This window comes from Mesocricetus auratus, unplaced genomic scaffold, assembly GCF_017639785.1.
Source record: "Mesocricetus auratus isolate SY011 unplaced genomic scaffold, BCM_Maur_2.0 Super-Scaffold_100025, whole genome shotgun sequence".
NCBI lineage: Eukaryota > Metazoa > Chordata > Mammalia > Rodentia > Cricetidae > Mesocricetus > Mesocricetus auratus.
In genome coordinates, this window is record NW_024429206.1 from 6,898,889 (window position 1) to 6,919,376 (window position 20,488).

The following is a 20,488-nucleotide window of genomic DNA, read 5'->3' on the forward strand; positions in this document are numbered from 1 at the left end:
ACCAGGCCTGAGCAGTTTGGTGTCTACTTATTTGAGACAGTGAATTGCCCTGTAACCCAGGCTAGCCTCATAACTTGTAGCAACATTCAAGCCTCATCCTCCCACAAGGTAGGATTATAAATGAACACTACTCTACAGTACTTGGATGCCTTTCTGAGATTAAGTTCTAAACACATTGTCTTTTTCCTTGCTTGCCTTCTCATTTCTCACTGTCAGGACAGACAGCTGCCACACTGAGCTTCCCTGTGGTCCCTGTGTTGAGGAGCTGAGGACACTCTCCAGTCAGCAGCTATAGATGGACTGAACTCAATAACCCAAAAATCCAACCATCTCTTGAGTGTCAAACCTGCTCCACCCCTACTCAAGACTAGGTGAAACCCCAGCCTTAACCAGCAGTGGGATTCATCACAGTTCTAGCTGAGACCTTGAGCCAGAGAAGCAGCCAACACAGGCTTATTGTTTTACACTGGAATGCTAGAAGGAATCTGTGTATGACCATACAAGGCTCATATACAAGGCTAATGGTCATATCATCGTGGGTAACGTCTGTATTTAATGTAACAAACTGTTCATCAGCTGAGGAGTAGGTAAATATACCAGGATTCAGTCAGCCATGTTATACCTTGTCAACAATAAAATGAAGAAGCCAGGTACAGTGGAACACACAGTGTGTGATCCCAGCACTCTGGAGGCAGAACAGGTAGATATCTGAGCTGAAAGTCAGCCTGGTCTATAGAGTGAGTTCTAAGATGCCATGGCTTTGAGGAAAACACTTTCGTGTAAAACTGGGAAAAAATGAAGACACAAGAGGCATGTATGTAATCCGAATATTTGGAAGGTTGAGGCAGGAAGGTTTCAAGTCTGTGCTATAATTTGAGTTGGAGGACATCCAGAGCCACATAATAAGGTCACATAAAATGATAATAATTGGTAGACAGATGGCACTTACTGAGCTTGTTGGGAACCTGGCCTTGGACTGAGCCCTCACAGGCAGGTCACAGCTGTCTGTGACCCCAGTTCTGTAGGACCAGACCCTCTTCTGTCCTCTGTAGGCTCTGCTTACACAGTTTACAGACAGACATGCAGAGAAAACACTCACACATATAAAATAAATGTAAATACTTTTTAAAAGGATGAGCAAAATCAAAATACCAGGGCAGCTTAGGGCCAAGGAAGTGGGTGTCATGGCAACATGGTAGAGGCAGAAGGGTCTTTCTTTGATTGTGTAGGTGAATGTAGAGGAGTCTTCTAAGTGGTCATCTGAGTTCAGACCTACAGACTAAATGTGCCAGCTTTTGAGAACATGGGGGTGAGCAGGAAACACCAAACCAGTGATATCATACCCCAATGGGAACTCCCAAACCAGAACTTCAGGAGTGAACAGCAGGTTCTGTGCATTGAAGACAAGGAAGATGGTGGGCACTCAGAGGGAACAAGGGTCCTACCTGTGAGCAGAGTGTCCAACAGAAGGAGTTTCATCTTGAGTGAGGGGAGGACTCAGGTGACTTCTCTCTTTATAGTCCTGTGGCTGTGCTCTGACAGTGTCCAGTCAGCACACGGGGCCTGTGACTACTGTGTGTGTAGCACAGAAGTAGGATATGTCCACCCTCACAGACATTGCTGATAGAACTACTGTAGATGGTGGCAGAGCCTGAATCAGGGCTCAGCACACACAGCAGCTTAAGTGCAGTGACTGACAAGTGCCAAGTCCCTTCCCAATGGAGGCTTTGAAGTCATAGGAAGACATAGACATTGCTCCTGGGGTTAAATCTCAGGGATGCTGAGAGTGACCTGTGCTCATAGGCAGGAGTAGCTGGCTCCAACAGTCCTCCATGTTAACTGTTTTAACTAAGCACCAAGTCTATCAAAATAACCAGACACAGCATAGGAGGTAGATCTACTTGCAAACTGGATCTTTAGTTAATTATTAATTTGCATATTCATTGTGTGTAAGAGCAATCAAAAGAGAGAGAGTTAGAGAGAGAGCATTTGTGTTCACATGGGGAGGTGAGAGGACAAGTCTGAGGAGTCAGTTCTCTCCTTCTACCTTTAAGTGGGTTCCGGGAATCGAACTCAAATGGACAGGCTTGATCATAGGCTGCATCTTACGAGACTACAAACTCCATTAAAAACTGAGAATGTAGCCCGATGGTGGTAGTGGTGAAGCATGCCCTTAATGTCAGCACTCAGGAGGCAGAGGCAGGGGAATACATAAGTCCAAGGCCAACCTGAAATAAAAAGTTAGTTACAGGACAGCCAGAAGTACACAAGAAACCATGTCTCAAAACCCAATAAAAAATAGAATGAAAGAATAAAAGAAAAAGAAAGCAAATGTCCAACAGCTGTGTCCACAGGCCAATGTGATTCAGGTAATCCTTCAGCTGAGGCTCTCCCTCCCCAGTGTGTGAAGCTGACAATCAGCCATTACAGGGGCTGCAGAGATGGCTCAGCACCTACGAGTACTTTCTACTCTTGCTGGAGGATCAAAGTTCAAGTCTCTGCACCCACATGGTGGCTGGTGAGCAATGTCTGCTGTCCCTATGCCCTCAGGTCTCTGTGTTTGGCCATCTCTCAGTACCCCCCCCTTAACACCCCACACCTTCTTTCCCCACTACTCACCTCTTCCCTGGATAAAAACCATGCAGGAGTGAGTTGAGTTGGTTGTCTCCACACTCAGGATACCCCTACCCTTCCAGTGGGACTCTGGACAGCCATTAATAGATCCTACCTGTAACTTTGCCTGCACAGGAATCTGTATCTGCACCTATTGCTCACCAGGTTCAACCTGGAAAGGGATAAGGCCTGAGCTCTAGGCAGGAGTCGAATGGGGGTGGGGTGGAAAGGCAGAGGAATGGGCAGCTATTTGGTAAAGGAAAAGAGACCGAGAACCAAGTAGCCTTAAACCAGCCAATAAGAGATTTTATTCCTAAATCTGATAGCAAACCACATATTAACTTGGCTTTAGCAACTGAGTCAGGTAATATACAAAGGTAGAGGAGACGACATGTTCTCTTTTGTTTGTTGTAAAGCTAGGCTGCTGTGAACGTTATCGAGACAATTATCCTGTGGTGTGTGTTTAGACGACCAGGATGAAATCCTGCCTGCAGGTCATTTACCATTGGTCCAGTTTGGTTTCTTGTATCCACTACCTGTGAGGAGCACTACAGCACACAGCAGCCTAACGTTTTACAACAAACAAAACAGAACCTGTCATCTCCCCAACCTTTCTCCTCCATGGGACCACACAAGTGAAGCCAGGTTGATCCCTGGTTCCTTGGTCAACCAGATTTTTGAATAAGATGTCTGATTGGCTGGTTAAAGGCTACCTGACTCTCACTCTCTCTTTTCCTTTAGTTAACAGCTGCCTAGTCCTCTACCTTTCCACCCCCACCCCCATTCCAGCTCCTGCCCAAAGTTCCGGCTTTCCCCCTTCTAAGGTCAGGCCTGATGAGGAACAGGTGCACCTAGAGCCACCTGTGCAGGTGCAGTAACCTGTATGACTTGGTAGTGGCTGGTCAGACTCTGGTTGGAAGGGTAAGAAGATCTTGATCATGGAGACAATCAACTGAACTCACCCCTACATGGTTGTCATCCAAGGAAGGTGAAAAGTGGGGAAAAGTATCTGTGAGGGTGTAAAGTTAGAGGGTACATGTCAGATGGCTAAACACGAGGGGATACGGCATTGGGACAGCAGACATTGTTCAACATCCACAATGTGGTTACTGAGAATTGAAACTCCAGTCCCCAGCAAGAGCAGAAAGTGCTCTTAAGTAATGAGTCATCTCAGTACTTATCCCTAGTGCATGGATGGATTTTGGAAGCCCATTCCCTATGGAGGGACAACCTCTCAGCCTAGATACATGGGGGAGGACCTAGATCCTGCCCCAAATAAAGTGTCAGACTTTAATGATCCCCCATGGAAGGCCTCACACTCCCTGGGGATTAGATGAGGGGAATAGGATGGGGAGGTCAGTGGGAGGGCATAGGAGGACAAGAGGGAGAGGGAAGAGGGATTGATATGTAAAGTAAGATAGTCTTTAAGTAAAAATTTATTTGAAAAAATAAATTGTACAAAGTAGCATGATGGACTCCACTCAACTTCCTTTCTTCTTTCCCTGAAGATAAAATATTGCCTTTGACACCTTCATCTACAACTGTGACCACCAGGATCCCATCTTTTCTCCAAGACTCTATATAACAAAGAGTACAAAGGCATTGACTGTTAGACTTGTCACCTCACTTACTGCCAACACCATCCCTGCCTGCCTGGTTGTGTTCACCACACACTGTGCCCTCTAACAAAGAATGTATTGAAAGAACTGGGCTTTGGTGATTGTATTCTCTGTCTACTAAACATAACTAGATCCTCAGAAAACATCATTCAGTTCAGCCCCAGAAGATGAAGATTAATGGAAAAGACATTGCCACTAGGGGAGCACTTGAAAAGTAAGTGATGAGCCCACCCGTGCCTTTCATGTCACCACTCAGGGATGCAGAGACAGAAGAAAAGCACATCTCTTGAGTTCAAGGCCAATCTGATCTAAAAAGTGAGTTCCAGAACATCCAGGACTATTACACAAGGAAACCCCATTTCAGAAAACAAGCACAGCAAAAGAACTCAGCCTAAGATGCATAGTGTGGTAGAGGCAGACAGAAGGGGAAGGGGAAGGGAGAAATGAGGCAGGGATAGGGACAGAAAAGGTGGGGATGGGTGGGGAGGGAAAGAAAGAGAAGACAGAGAGATAGGAGGAGAGAGAAGAGAAAGAGTTGCTGTGTCACATGGGCACTAAAGGAACATCTTGTCCTTAGAAGCACTGGATTCAGAGTGCTTCTGCTGTGCACTCATCATAGGAGGTGGGATACAGGAAACCAAAGTGGACTGAGGGTTAGTGACCTGAAGGCAGGATTACATCCTGGTGGCCTTTAAGTCTTCACTGTGCCTAAACACACACCACAGGACAATTGATCCTCTGAAGTTCACAGTATCCTAGGTTTTTACAACAAATAAAAGAGAACACATTGTCTCCTCTACCTTTCTCTATCACAGGACACAACACATGAAGCCAAATTAATCTCTGGTTCCCTGGTCCACCAGAGTTAGGAAGGAGGTGTTTCCTTGGCTGGTTTAGGGCTCCGTGGTTCTCAGTCTCTCTTTTCCTTTAGTGAGCAGCTGCCCAGTCCTCCAGCTTTTCACCCCTCCCCATGCCCATTCCTGTCCCATAGCTCCAGCCTTGTCCCTTCCTAGACCAAGTATGATGGGTCACAAGAGGACCTAGAGCCCCATGCACAGGAACAGTGACTGGTAGTAGTGGGCTGTGGTTGTCCAGAGTCCTCCTGCTGGAAGTGTAGAAGGAACTTGAACATGGAGACAACCAGCTCAATTCACCCACTATGAGGTCTTTATCCATGAAAGAGGGTAGAAGTGGAGAAAAGGAGGTTCTGGGGTGCTGGTGGTGGAGGGTACGTGAGAGATGACCAAACACAATGTGAGAGGGCATTGGGCCAGCAGACATTGTTCCCCATCTACCATGTGGGGGCTAAGAATTGAACTCTGGTCCCCCACGAGAGCAGAAAGAGCTCTTAAGTTCTGATCCGTGTCTCCAGCCCCTGTAATGGTTGGTTGTCAGCTTCACACACTGGGGAGGGGGAGCCTTGCCTGAAAGATTGTCTGCATCATATTAGCCTATGGGTACACTGTTGGGCATTTACTGTTCTTTTCCTTAAGAATAATTTTTAATGGAGTCAATTATATAGACCCAAGATCAATTCCTGGAACCCATTTAAAGGAAGAAGGAGAGAAGAGAATCAACATAGTTGTCCTCTGACCTCCAATGTGCACACAAATACTCTCTCAGTCTATCTTTCTTGCTCTCTCTCTCTCTCAAAAGTATACACACTTATTTATTAAATAATTAATTAAAGACTGACTCTGTAACTGCATCTACCTCAAAGGCTGTGTCAGATCTTGGGACAGACCTAGCATTTAGTTTATACAGTTAACATGGAGGATTGTTGGGCCCAGCTACTCTTGCCTGGGACCACATGTCACTATCAGCATCCCTCAGACCCAAACCCAGGAACGATATTCTTATGACCTCAAAGCATCCATTGGACAGGGAATTGGCACTTTGACAGTCACTCTATTTGAGCTGCTATGGGGTGTTGAGCTAGCCCTTTCTCTTTGCCTCTGTCACAGAACTGATTCAGGTTATACCAGCACCTGAAGTCACCTTGCCAACCGGACTGTGTGCTGACTGGACACTGTCAGCACAGCTACAGGACTATAAAGAGAGCAATCACTTGAGTCCTCCCCTCACTCAAGATGAAACTCCTTCTGCTGGTCACTCTGCTCACAGGTAGGACTCTTATCCCCCCTAAGTGTCCCACCATCTGCCTTGTCATCAATGAAGAGATACTTGCTGGTCACACCTGAAGTTCTGGCTTGGGTTTTCCACTGGGGTCTAATAGTCTCAGGGTTGGGGTTCCATGCTCACCCTCATCTGCACAACAGCTGGCACCCTTACCCTCAGATGAGTATTTAGAAAAGCCCACTACATAACCTACCCAAGCAAAGAAAGCCCCTCTGCATCCACCATATTGTACCCATTTCTCTGAACCCAAGCTGCCCTGGCAATTTGATTTTTCTTATCCCTTTGAAAATACCCACTTTCATTTTATGTGTATGAGTGTTTTGGCTCCATGTGTGTCTGTGCACTGTGTGTGAGCAGTGCCTACAGAGGACAGAAGAGGGGTCTGATCTTCCAGAACTGTGAGCAGCCATATGGATGCTGGAACCCAGCCTGGGTCCTACACAAGCTCAACAAGTGGTCCTGACTGCTGAGCTATCTCTCTAGGCATCATCATCATCATCGTCGTCATCATCGTCGTTGTCATTGTTGTTCTTGTTGTTGATGTGATTTATAATGCAGTTGAGGATGCCTCCAAATCAATATTATAGCCCAGACTTGCCTCAACATCCCAAGTGTTAGGATTACATACATGCCTGGCTTGTATGTGCAATTCCGTTTTTTTTTTCCAATTTACAAGACAGGGTTTCTCTGTGTAGCCATATCATGGAACTCACTGCATGGATCAAGCTGGCTTGGAATTCATATATCCACTGGCCTTTGCCTCCAGATAGCTGGGATTAACCAGTGTGTGATCCACTGTACCTGGCTTTTCCTTCATTTTAATGGTAGCCAAGTATCCCACTGCAAACTGAATCCTTGCTTATTTACCTACTCCTCAACTGATGAACAGTTTGTTATGTGAAATGCATGTTACACATGATGATATGACCATTAGCCTTGTATATGAGCTGTACATGAACATAAAACAGATTCCTTTTAATTCTCCAGTGTAAAACAATAAGCATGTGTTGGCTGCTTCTCAGGTTCAAGGTCTCAACTAGAACTGTGATGAATCCCACTGCTGGCTAAGGCTCGGGTTTCACCTAGGATTGAGTAGGAGTGGAGCAGGGTTCACACTCAAGAGATGGTTGGATTTTTGTGTTATTGAACTAAGAGGTCAGTCCATCCCTGGCTGATGACTGGAGAGTGTCCTCAGCTCCTCAACACAGGGACGATAGGGTAACTCACACTGTGGTAGCTGTCTGTCCTAACAGTGAGAAATGAGAAGGTAAGCAAGGCAAAAGGCAACTGTCACAGAACTTAACCTCAGAGAAGGGGCCAGGATCACTAAAGTGGTGCTTACTTATAATCCTACCTCTTGGGAGGCTGAGGCCAGAGGTTTGCTACAGACAGGAGTCTAGCCTGGGATACAGGGCAGCTCTCTGTCTCTAAAAATGGAATAGCATTCTGCTCAGTCCTGGTGACTTAAGTTTAGTCTCCAAGATCTACACAGCAGAGGGAGAAAACCAACTCCTCTGACCGCCTCACACCTCTATTCACTGCTCTCCAGATGCAGCAGCTGGTAGCAGTTAAGGAGGAAGCCAGCGGGCAGGCATCAGACCCCTGGTAAAGCCAAGTGGGACTGGTGGAATGTGCGGTGCTTTCTTGCACAGGCGCTACTGCACACAGCATCAGGCGTCGGGCTCTGTTGCAGTTCAATAATGTAATCAAGTGCATCATCCCTGGGAGTCATCCCTTCAAAGATTACAGCAACTATGGCTGCTACTGTGGCTTTGGAGGCTCAAACACTCCAGTGGATGAGTTAGATAGGTGAGTGATCCATCTGGTGGGAGACTGCAGAGTCTGTGTGGGGTGGGGACTGAGCACAAAGACAACATGTCATAAAGCAAGATCAGGAGATGTGCATGTTCCCCAAACATCATATATTTGTTTTTTATTAATTATTCATTTTTATTTGCTTGTTTCCAGACAGGGGATGTCTGTGTAGCCTAGGTTTCCTGAATCTGTCTCTGGAGACCATTGCTGGCCTCTGCCTCCTGAGTGCTGGAATTAAAGGCCTGCACCACCACACCCTGCCTGCATTTTCCCCTCTTGTCATGTAAAAATATCTGTGCAAGAGGACCCTGTATCTAGTAGTCCTGGAAAACAGAATGTATGATATGTAAATAGTGGACAATGCTGTCCTCAGTTGCCAGACTAGGACACAGCCAATCATCACAGCCACCACCAAAATGTCACACTTGGCTTTGAAAAGTCACCAAAACTTCTGAATACATAATTTCACTGTTCCCGCAACTTGGTTAAAAATCACTTTTTTGAGGCAGGGTCTCACTTCTGTATCCCTGACTGGTCTCAAATTCAGAAATGCACCTTCCTCTGCTTCCCAAGTCCTGGGATTAAAGGCCAGCACCTACCACACTCCACAGAAAATGATTTCAATCAACATATGCTTAATACAGATCTAAGATTCTCAAGCCTGGGGACGATTACTTCTGTAACATTGTGTTTCAGTCATCCTCACATGTTTGAGAAAAACTGCAGGTGAGAACTGACCTCGTGTGTGTCCATGCTCCTCCCTCAGCTGTTCCTTCCTTTCTTCAGGTGCTGTCAGACTCACGACTACTGCTATGATCGGGCCAAGGAGCTGAAAAGCTGCGGATTCCTAGACAACCCCTACATCGCCTTCTACTCGTACTCCTGCTCCAGGAATGAGATCATCTGCAGTGGTAGGGTTACCCTCTGGGGACTCTGGATTCTGCTTGGTCCTAGATGGGTTTGGAAGGGACAGGGAAGTAACAAGGACAGTTACCATGTAGTGGACATTTCCCTGATTTTGTTTGACATCACAACCACATTATCAGGTAGACACAAAAATATAGATGAGGTCACTGATAAGGAAGACATGGAAGGTCCAGCCAGTTGCCCAAGGTCAACCAGCTAAGAATTGAGGGCATTTGGTTCTGGAACAAAGGTCTACATCATCCCAAAACCTCTTTCTTAAAAACGTTTAAAGTGTTTATGCATTTCTGGGGAGGCATGACTATGCCACAGCACAGGTGTGAAGATCTGAGGACAATGTGCAGGAGTCTGTTCTCTCCTTCGACCATGTGAGTCCTGGGGATGAAACTAGGGTTCAGATTTGGCAGCATGTGCCTTTATTCCCTGAGCCATCTTGCCTGACCAAAGTCTCACCAAGTAGCTCCTGTGTTATACTGATTCCATATTTACTAAATGATTGCAAGGTGCATCATTGACTATAAGCAAAACAATAAACTAAATGCATATTCAGGACAAGATTTATCGTTCCCATTTAACAAGTGAGGATTCAGAGGGATGGCAGTATGGCTCAGTTGCTAGAGAGCTTGTCTAAGTGCACAGAGCCCTGGGTTCCACCTCCAGAACCCATGCATTGAGTGTGGTGGTGCACACCTGCCATCCCAGCACTTCCGAGGTGGAGGCAGGAGGATTGTCTTAAAGCATATGATTTTAGAAGTGGTGGTTGATGTTTGTACTTTTCCTGGTTTTAGGGTCAAATACACAGGCTCATTTATTTTTATGTTTAGGAATGAGTCAGCATCCAGTGTCTTCTTCAGTCACTCTCTACCATGTCTTTAGAGGCTGGGTCTTTGACTAAACATGACACTCACCTTTAGCTAACCTGACTGACCAACAAGTTGTGGGGATCTGTCCTCCCCACTTCCCAAAAGAGTTGCAGATGCCCAACCACACCTTGCTTTTCACGTGGACTCTGGGCATCCTAGCTCAGGCCTCGTGATTGCATGGAAACCACTTTACCAACTGTGCCATCTCCCTACCACACAATGATGAATTATTTAATTTTTGTATGTGCCAGCAATTTGGGCAACACAATGTCCTTTTGAGTGGCCTGTTTCTCAACTGTAAGCCTGCACCATTGGACAGGTGAATGGTGTCTTTCGGTTATAAATTGTATAGAGTAGGGTGACGGGCTACAGTCAACTTCCTTTCTTGTTTCTCTGCAGACAAGAACAATGCCTGTAACGCCTTCATCTGCAACTGTGACAAACAAGCAGCCATCTGCTTCTCCAATGCCCCATACAACAAGAAGAATAAAGGCATTCACTGTTAGACTTGTCTCCTCAGTTACTGCCTACACCACCCCTGCCTGCCTGGTTGTGTTCACCATACACTGTACCCTCTAATAAAGCATGTATTTAAAGAGCTGGGCTTTGGTGTCTGTATTCTCTGTCTACAGAACATAACTAGATCCACAGAGAACATCATTCATTTAGCCCTAGAAATTAGGGCTGAGGATTAATGGGAAAGACATTGTCATTAGGGGAGCACCTTAAACAGTAGGTGACGAGACCAGCCTTGCCTTTCATCCCAGCATTCAGCAGAGGCAGAAGAAGGCAAGGCTCTTGAGTTCAAGGCCAGCCTGGTCTACAAATTAGTTCTAGGGCAGGCAGTGCTATTACACAAAGAAAACCTGTTTCAAAAAAAACAATAACAGCAAAAAAACAATTCAGCCTGAGCAGGGGCATGCAGAAGGGGTTGAAAGGGAGAGATGAGGCACGGATACGAACAGAAAAGGAGGGGGAGGAGTGAGAAGGGAAGAAAACACAAGACAGAGAGATAGGAGGAGAGGGAGGAGAGAAAGATGCAGTGTCACATGGACACTACGGGACATTTACCCTAGAAATACTGGACTCAGAGCGCTTCTGCTGTGTGCTCATTATAGGAACGTGGATGCAGGAGACCAAAGTAGAATGAGGGTTAGTGACCTGAAGGCAGGATTACATCCTGGTGGCCTGTGAGTCTTCACTGTGCCTAAACACACACCACAGGATAATTGTTCCGCTAAAATACACACAATCTTAGCTTTTGGCAATAGACAAAAACATCATGTCATAGTCTAAACATTTCTCTATCATAGGATACAACATGTGAAGCCAGATAAACATCTGGTCAACCAGATTTAGGAAGAAGGTGTTTCATTGGCTGGTTTAAGGCTACATGGTTCTCAGTCTCTCTTTCACTTTAGTTAACAGCTGTCCTGTCCTCTGTCTTTCCACTCCCATGCCTGTTCCTGTCCCAAAGTTCTGGCATTGTCCCTCCCTAGGTCGGGTTTGATGAGTCACAGGTGAAGCTATAGCCCCATGCATAGGCACAGTGACTGGTAACAACTGGTTGTGGCTTTCCAGAGTAGCTTGAATATGGAGACAACCAGCTCAACTCACCTCCTAAAAGGTTTTTATCCAGGGAAGAGGGTAAAAGTGGGGGAAAGGAGGTGCTGGGGTGCTAAGGGGGAGGAACATGACAGATATTCAACCTAGAGGCAAGACGGCATTGTGCCAGCTGACATTGTTTGGCAGCCACCATGTTGTTGCTGAGAATTGTACCTTGGTCCCCAGCAAGAGCAGAAAGTGCTCTTAAGAGCTGAGGCATCTATCCAACCCCTGTAATGGTTGACTGTAAGCTTCACACAGGGGAGGGAGAGCCTCAGCTGAAGGATTGCCTGCATCACATTGGCCTGTGGGCACAGCTACTGGGCATTTGCTTTCTTTGTTTCTTTCTTTTGTCTTTTTTGGTTTTTGGTGACAGGGTGCCTTTGTATCCAGAAAGTCACTAGTAGATCAGGCTTGAAGTTGTTTCTTTCTTTCTCTGTCTCTGTCTCTGTATCTCTCTCTCTCCCTCCCTCTCTCTCTCTCTGTCTTTTACTCCTTTGGCTCTTTGGTTTTTGGGGGCCCACCACCAAGCTCCCAAATAAATTATTCTTTCTTATGAATGTCTGACCTTAGCTTGGTTTGTTTCTAGCCAGTCTTGCTTAAATTATGCCATCTACCTTTTTTGCCTCTGGGCTTTCATTTTCCTCTGTTCTATATATGTCTTTACTTCTTACTCCATGGCTTGCTGTGTAACTGGTTGGCTGCCTCCTGGTGTCCTCTCTTTTTCTCATTACCCTATCTAGTCGTTCTATCCCTCTCCTTCCTTGCTATTGGCTATCCAGCTCTTTATTAGACCAATCAGGTGTTTTAGACAGTCACAGTATCACAGCTTCACAGAGTTAAGCAAATGCCACATAAAAGAATGCAACACATCTTTGCATCATTAAACAAATGTTCTACATCATAAACAATGCCACAGGTGTTAAAACAATATTTTACAATATTTCCTCCTTTTGTCTAAATAAAAATGAAAGGTTTTAACTTTAACATACTAAAACTATATACAACAGAAAGAGTTATCAAGTAATAATAACATTTACAATATTCGGTCCATTTGTATTTAGCAAATTCAGAAAAATACTCAATTATCTATCTTATCTTAGTCTCTCCAAAGTTTTGTACCTAATTTACTTTCTATCTTAATTAAAGAAAACTATAACAATAACTATCTAGTCTTCAACTCCAGTCAAGTATCCAGAAGGATATACTGTAACCTGAGTTAACAGGAAGTGAATTGCAAACAAGTTCCACAACTCTTGAAATGACAAACAGCTGACTGTTTTGAAAGTTCTCTGCAATGTTGGGCATCCATCTTCAGCCTACAGGCCTAGAGTATCTGACAGACTTTTCAGTGAAGCAGGAAAATTGAAGGGCTGTCATTCCTTGTTTTGGCAAAGTTCAACAGTCACTTTCCTGTGGGTCCTACATGTCCATTTTATGCAACATACTGCCAAGCAGTCCAGCCAAGGTCAGTTTCTTGCAGATTGACATTTTTACTATGTTGATCCTATCTATCCAAGAGCATGAGAGATCTTTGCATTTTCTGATATCTTTCTAATTTCTTCTTAAGACTTATAGTTCTTGTCATACAGGTCTTTCACTTGTTGGGTTAGGATCATCTCAAGATATTTTGTGTTAACTGGCATTAAGGCTACCTTAAATGCCCTCCCATGATGGGTAGAATGATGATTGCCTTATATGCCATCCTAGAACTCTCATCCAGTGGCTGATGGAGGCAGAGGCAGACACCCACAGCTGTGAACCAAATTGAACTCCTGGAACCCACTTGCAAAAAGGAGTGATGACCAAGGGAATCGGGATCGGGCTGGCAAGACCCACAGAGGCAGCTGCCCTAAACAAGGGGCATCACATGGGCCCCAGACTGATGATTGGGGGGGTCAGCATGGGACTGATCCAGACATCCTCCCACCCAACCTGGGTGACAGAGAGGAGGCCTTGGCAATCTGTGGGACCTTGGAGAGTGAAGCAGTATTTAATCCTGGCAAACAGAGGGACTCTGGGAGCCCATTCCATGTGGAGGGACGCTCTCTCAGCCTGGACACATAGGGAAGAACCTGGGCTGTTCCTGGGATGATGTGACGCACTCTGGAAATCCCTCATGGAGGCCCTTGCCCTCCCTGGGGAGCAGAGGGGGAATAGAGTGGAGGTGAGGGGTTGGGGGAACTGGGGGATGGGGGAGGAGGGGAGGAAGAGGGAACTGAAAGTGACATGCATAAAAAGTTAAATAAAAAATATGGAAAAATAAAAAAAAAGATATTTTGTGTTGTTAGTGCCTTTTGTGAAGGGTGATGTTTCTCTGGTTTCTTTCTCAGCCCATTTATCATCTATATAGAGGAGGGTTACTGATTTTTTTGAGTTAGTCTTGTATCCTGCCACTTTACTGAAGGTGTTTACCAGTTGTAGAAGTTCCTCCAATTCTACCCTCTTCCCTGGATAAAAATGTTGAGTTGGTTGTCTCCATGTTCAAGCTCTTTCTACACTTCCATCAGGTATCGGGACAGCTACAACCACTACACGTATCCCTGCCTCATGCCTCTCCTCCCCTTCCCTTTCTGTCTGCCCCTAAGCCCTATGTATCTCAGGCTGAGTTGTTCTTTTGTTGTAGTTGTTTTTTTTTTTTAAACAGGGTTTCATTGTGTAATAGTCCTGGCTGTCCCAGAACTTGTGTTTTAGACCAGGATGGCATTGAACTCATGAGATCTGCCTTCTGCCTCGGCATTTCTGAGTGCTGGGATGAAAGGCACGGCTGGGCTCATCACCCACTCTTTAAGGTGCTCCCCTATTGAAACGTCTTTCCCATTAATCCTCAGCTTCCAGTGCTAGAGGAAATGATGTTCTCTGAGGATATAGTTATGTTCTGTAGACAGAGAATACAGTCACCAAAGCCCAGCTCTCTCACTAGATGCTTTATTAGAGGGCACAGTATGCAGTGAACATAATCAAGCAGACAGGGGTGGTGTAAGCAGTAACTAAGGTGACAAGGCTAACAGTGAAAGCCTACTTACTTTTTCTTCTTTGGATGCAGATGGCTGCCCGACGGTCACAGTTGCAGATGAAGACCTCACAAGTGTTGTTTTTGTCTGCAGGGAAACAGGAAAGGGAGTTGAGTGGAGCCCAGCACCCGACTCTGTACAATGTAACCAATAACTCTCCCAATGGTGCAAACTTAGGGCTGAAAAACAGAGGACTCAAAAGGATATTGAGTTGCTGAAATTCATGGAATAATAAATTGTGAGGCAGGTGTTATGGCACAGTGGGTAAAATGATTCCTATAAAAGCATGAGGCTCTGAGTGAGGATGCCCAGAGACCATGTTAAAAGCAAGTTGTGGTTGGGGCATCTATGATATTATTAGGAAATGGGGAGCACAGATCCCCAAAACTTGTTGGTCAGTCAGGTTAGCTAAAGGTGAGTGTCATGTTTAGTGAGAGACCCAGCCTCTAAAGACATGGTAGAGAGTGACTGAAGAAGACACTGGTGGCAACTCATTCCTACATACAAAAATAAATAAACCTGTTTATTTAATCCTAAAACCAGGAAAACTACAAACATCAACCACCATTTCTAAAATCATATAATTTATGACAATTCTGCCTCAAACTGCCAAATGCTGGTATAGCAGGTGTGCATTACCACACTAAGTTCTGTAGGAGGGTTCTGTAGGAGGTTCTGTAGGAGGAACCCAGAGCTCTGTGTACTCTAGACAAGCACTCTAGCAACTGAGCAGTATTCCCAGCCCTCTGAATCCTTTCCTGAAAACTGGAAATGATAAATTCTGCCCTGCATAGGTGCTTGGTCCAGTGTTTGGCTTATAGTCAACCATGCAGCTTCCAAAAGTTTAGTACATATGAAATCAGTATAACACAGCGGCTAGTAGGAGAGACTTTGGGCCTGCAGGAGCACAGGAAATAAAGGCACTTGCTGCCAATTGTGAACCTGAGCTCAAACCCCAGGATTCACATCGTCAAAGGAGAAAACAGACTCCTGTACTTTGTTCTCAGAGCTCCACACCTGTGTTGTCTAACTGGCATGCCACCCCAGAAATAAATAAATACTTTAATGGTTTTAAAAAAGTGGCTATGGAATATAGATCTGTGTTACAGAACCAAAAGCCATCACTTCTTAGCTGGGTGACCTTGGGCAAGTGACTGGGCCTTCCTCAGTTTCCTTCCTCATCAGTGACCTCATCTATATTTTAGTGTCTACCTGATAAGGTTGTTGTGAGGTCAAATGAAATCAGCGAAATGACCACTAAGTAGTTAATGTCCTTTTACTTCCCTGACCCTTCCAAAACCATCCAGGACCTAGAATAATCCAGAGCCCCCAGAGGGAAACCCTACCACTTCGGGTGATCTCATTCCCAGGGCACAAGTATGAGTAGGATCTGATGTAGGGGCTGTATATTGGGAATACGCAGTCTTTCAGCTTCTTGATCTGCAGATAGCAGAGGTCGTGAGTCTGACAGCACCTGGAGAGAGGAAGGAACAGATGAGGGAGGACCATGGACACACACCAGGTCAGTTCTCACCTGCAGTTTTTCTCAAACATGTGAGGATGACTGAAACACAATGTTACAGAAGTAATCGTCCCCAGGCTTGAGAATCTTAGATCTGTATTAAGCATATGTTGATTGAAATCATCTTCTGTGGAGTGTGGTAGGTGCTGGCCTTTAATCCCAGTACTTGGGAAGCAGAGGAAGATGCATCTCTGAGTTTGAGACCAGTCAGGGATACAGAAGTGACACCCTGCCTCAAAAAAAAGTGACTTTTAACAAAGCTGCAGGAATAGTGAAATTATATATTCAGAAGTTGTGATGACTTTTCAAAGCCAAGTGTGACACTTTGATTGTGGCTGTGATGACTGACTGTGTCCTAGTCTGGCAACTGAGGACAGCATTGTCCACTATTTACATCTCACACATTCTGCCTTCCAGGACCACTAGATACAGAGTCCTCTTGCACAGATTTTTTACATGACAAGAGGGGGGAAATGCATGATGGGTGTGGTGGTGCAGACCTTTAATTCCAGCACTCAGGATGCAGAGGCTGGAAGATCTCTGAGTTCAAGGCCAGCATGGTCTCCAGAGAGGTTTGAGGAAACCTACGCTACACAGACATCTCCTGTCTAGAAGCAAGAAAATAAAAAATAAAAACTTAATAAACACAAGAAATACATGTTTGGTCAACGTGCACATCTCCTATTCCTGTGCCATGAGATGTGCTGCTTGTATCCTGTCCCCACCCCACACAGATCCTGCAGTCTCTCACGAGATGGATCACTCACCTGTCTAACTCATCCACTGGAGTATATGAGGCATAGAAGCAGCCATAGTTACTGTAATCCTTCCAGGGATGACTCCCTTCATGGTGCACTCCATCACATTACCAAACTGCCACAGAGCCTGACGACTTTCGCTGTGTGCAGCGGCGCCTGCTGCAAGAATGCACAGCACACTCCATCAGTCCCACCTGGCTTTACCAGGGGTCTGATGCCTGCCTGCTGGCTTCCTCCTGGACTCCTACTGACTGCTTCATCTGAAGAGCAGTGAATAGAGGTGTGAGGAGGTCAAAGGATTTGGTTTTCTCCCTCTACTGTGTAGGTATTGGAGACCAAACTCAAGTCACCAGGCCTATTAGAGACAGAGAGTTGCCCTGTAACACAGGCAAGCCTCCAGGTCTGTTGTAAGCCTCTGGGCTCAGCTTCCTGAGTAACAGGATTATAAATGAACACCACTGTAGTGTTCCTGGCTGCCTCTCTGAGATTAGTTCTATAGACATTGTCTTTTTCCTTGCTTGCCTTCTCATTTCTCACTGTCAGGACAGACAGCTGCCACACTGTGAGCTGCTCTGTGGTCCCTGTGTTGAGGAGCTGAGAACACTGCAGTCAGCAGTCAGGGATGGACTGACCTCTTACTTCAATAACCCAACAATCCAACCATCTCCTGAGTGTCAAACCTGCCCCACCCCTACTCAACCCTAGGTGAATCCTAGCCAGCAGCAGGATTCATCACAGTTCTAGCTGAGACCTTGAGCCAGAGAAGCAGTCAACACATGCTTATTGTTTTACACTGGGACAGTTAGAAGGAATCTGTTGTATGGCCATGCAAGACTCATATGCAGGGCTGATGATCAGATCATCTTGACATAACAAACTGTTCATCAGCTGAGGAGTAGGTAAATAAGCCAGGAGTCAGTCTTCTGTGGGATATAAAGTCACCATTAAAATGAAGGAGAGGACAGGTACAGTGGATCACACACTGTGTGATCCCAGCACTCTGGAGGCAGAGGCAGGTAGATATCTGAATTCAAAGCCACCCTGGTTAGAGAGTGTGTTCTAGGACCGCCATGGCTACACAGAAATTCCAGTCTTGTAAAAAAAAATTGCAGACACAGGCCAGATGTGTACATAATCCTAACAATTTGGATGTTGCAGCAAGTCTAGCCTATAATGTTGAGTTTCAGGGCTTCATGAGCTGAATGATAACGTTATATCAATAATAGCAGTAGTAATAATAACAAGAACAACAATACTGAGGCTTGGAGAGATGGCTCTGCAGTCAGCATCACGTGCTGAGCTTGTGTAGGACCCAGGCTCAGCTCCATCACCCACATGGTAGCTCACAACTGTCTATGACCCCGGTTCTGGAAGATCAGACCCCTCTTCTGTCCTCTGTAGGCACTGCTCACACAGTTCACAGACACACATGCAGGCAAAACACTCATACAACATAATATAAAAATCAACTTTTTTAAAAAATGAGAAAAATCAAATTGGAAGGGCACTTTAGGGGCAGGGAAATGGGGGCCAGGACAATGTGGTACAGGGTGAGGGTCTGTCTTTCCTTGTGAAGGTGAATGTGGTGAACTTTTCTAAGGAATCATCTCAGGTTAAAGGCTAAAGATGCCAGATGTTGTGGACATGGGATGAGCAGGGAACCCCAAATCCAGAGGTCATTAGTCTCCAGTGGGAACCTAAAACCAGGACTTCAGGTGTGACCAGCAGGTACTGTGCATTGAAGACAAGGGAGATGGTGGGGCACTCAGAGGGGACAAGGGTCCTACCTGTGAGCAGAGTGACCAGCAGAAGGAGTTTCATCTTGAGTGAGGGGAGGACTCAGGTGTCTTCTCTCTTTATAGTCCTGTGGCTGTGCTCTGACAGTGTCCAGTCAGCACACGGGGCCTGTGACTAATGTGTGTAGCACAGAAGTAGAACGTGTCCACCCTCACTGACAGTTCCAGCTGGCAGAGCTACTGTAGATGGTGGCAGAGCCTGAATCAGTGCTGTCACAGAGACAAAGAGAAAGGGCTGACTCAACACCCCACAGCAGCTCAATTCCAGTGACTGACAAAGTGCCAAGTCCCTCCCCCATGGATGTTTTAAAGTCACTAAAAGAAATATACATTGCCTCTGGGGTTGAGTTTGACAGATCCTGACAGTGATGTGTTTGCCCAGGCAGAAGTCACTGGCCCCAACAATCCTCCGTGTTAACTGTGTGAACAAAGTGCTAAGTTGGCCCCAAGATCAGACACAGCCTTTGAGGTAGATCCAGTTGCAATTTCAATCATTAACTAATAAACTGATTAATTTGTGTGTGAGTAAGAGAGATACATGGATAGACAGAGAGAGAGAGAGAGAGAGAGAGAGAGAGAGAGAGAGAGAGAGAGAGAGAGAGAGAGAACACCATGTGTATGCGGGAAAGAGATGACACCTTGTTGGAGTCAGTTTTCTCTTACTGCCTTTAAATGGGTCCCAGAAATCAAAGTCAGTCTACAGGCTTGCATCATAGGCTACATATTACTGCCTTACAGATTCCATTTTAAAACTGGGAATGTAACCTGATGGTCATGGTGGTGTACTGTTGCTAGAGGTTTTTATTTCCTGCCTGGGCCCCAAATGAACACACAGAGACTTACATTAACTATGAATGGCCAGGGATTCTTATTGGCTAGCTCTGTCTTAATTATTAACCCATTTATATTAATCTATATATTTCCCCATGGTTCTGGCTTACCGGAGAAAGCCTGGAACTGTTACTCCTTTGGCAGCCTACATGGGAACTCTGTCTGCCTACATTTCCCAAAATTATCCTCTTCTCCTAGTCCCACCTATCTACTTGCCTTATAGTCCAACAGTGTTTTATTCATCAACCATTAACAGAAACATATATACATAAGGACTTCCCCTCAACAGTGCCTTTAATGTCAGCACTCAGGAGGCAGAGGCAGTCAAATATCTGAGATTAAGTTCAGCCTGGAATACAGAGTGAATTCCAGAACACCCAGAGACACACACAGATATCCTGCATTGAGAAACCAAAAACCAAAATCTAAAGAAAGACATCAAATTCACAACAGCTGTGCCCACAGGCCAATGTGATACAGGCAATCCTTCAGCTGAGGCTCTCCCTCCCCAGTGTGTGAAGCTGGCAACCATACAAGCATGGAGACATGGCTTGGCAGTTAAGAGCGAGCACTTTCTGCTCTTACTGTTGAACAATGTCTGCTGTTCCAATGCCCTCTTGGTTCTCAGTTTGGGTATCTTTCATGTACCCTCCCCCTTAGCACCTCAGTATCTCCTTTGCTCCACTTCTACCCTCTTCCCTGGATAAAACCATGTAGGGGATGAGTTGAGTTGGTTGTCTCCATGCACAAGATCCCTCTACCCTTCCAGAGGGACTGTGAAAGCCACTGCCAACTATCACTGTCACTGTCACTGTGATTGGTTGGCCTCAGCTTTGGGATTTGAGTGGGGTGGAAAGGAGGAGGACTGGGCAGCTGTTCACTAAAGGAAAAGAGACACTGAGATCCTTGTACCCTTAAACCAGTCAATGAGGCAGCTTCGTCCTAAATCTGGTTGACCAGAGAACCAGGGATTAACCTTACTTCACTTA

General features: G+C 45.6%; 2 protein-coding genes and 1 pseudogene across 2 annotated transcripts in view; 2 read left to right on the forward strand and 1 right to left on the reverse strand.

Annotated features, from left to right (window-relative positions):
* Positions 1 to 3,588: 3,588 nt before the first annotated feature.
* Positions 3,589 to 18,693, reverse strand: LOC106021845 (annotated as a pseudogene).
* LOC101826466 (phospholipase A2, minor isoenzyme-like) lies at positions 4,400 to 10,576 on the forward strand. Its single transcript, XM_040731625.1, has 4 exons — positions 4,400 to 4,446; positions 7,983 to 8,180; positions 8,973 to 9,097; positions 10,373 to 10,576. Exons 1-4 carry the CDS (start codon positions 4,400 to 4,402, stop codon positions 10,477 to 10,479), a joined length of 477 nt encoding a protein of 158 aa, XP_040587559.1. The 3' UTR covers positions 10,480 to 10,576.
* LOC121134044 (phospholipase A2-like) overlaps positions 6,211 to 20,488 on the forward strand; it is a 56,127-nt gene continuing 41,849 nt past the window's right edge. The window contains exon 1 of the mRNA XM_040731620.1: positions 6,211 to 6,356. The gene's annotated coding sequence lies outside the window, so the exon portion shown is untranslated. The remainder of the gene's footprint in view (positions 6,357 to 20,488) is intronic.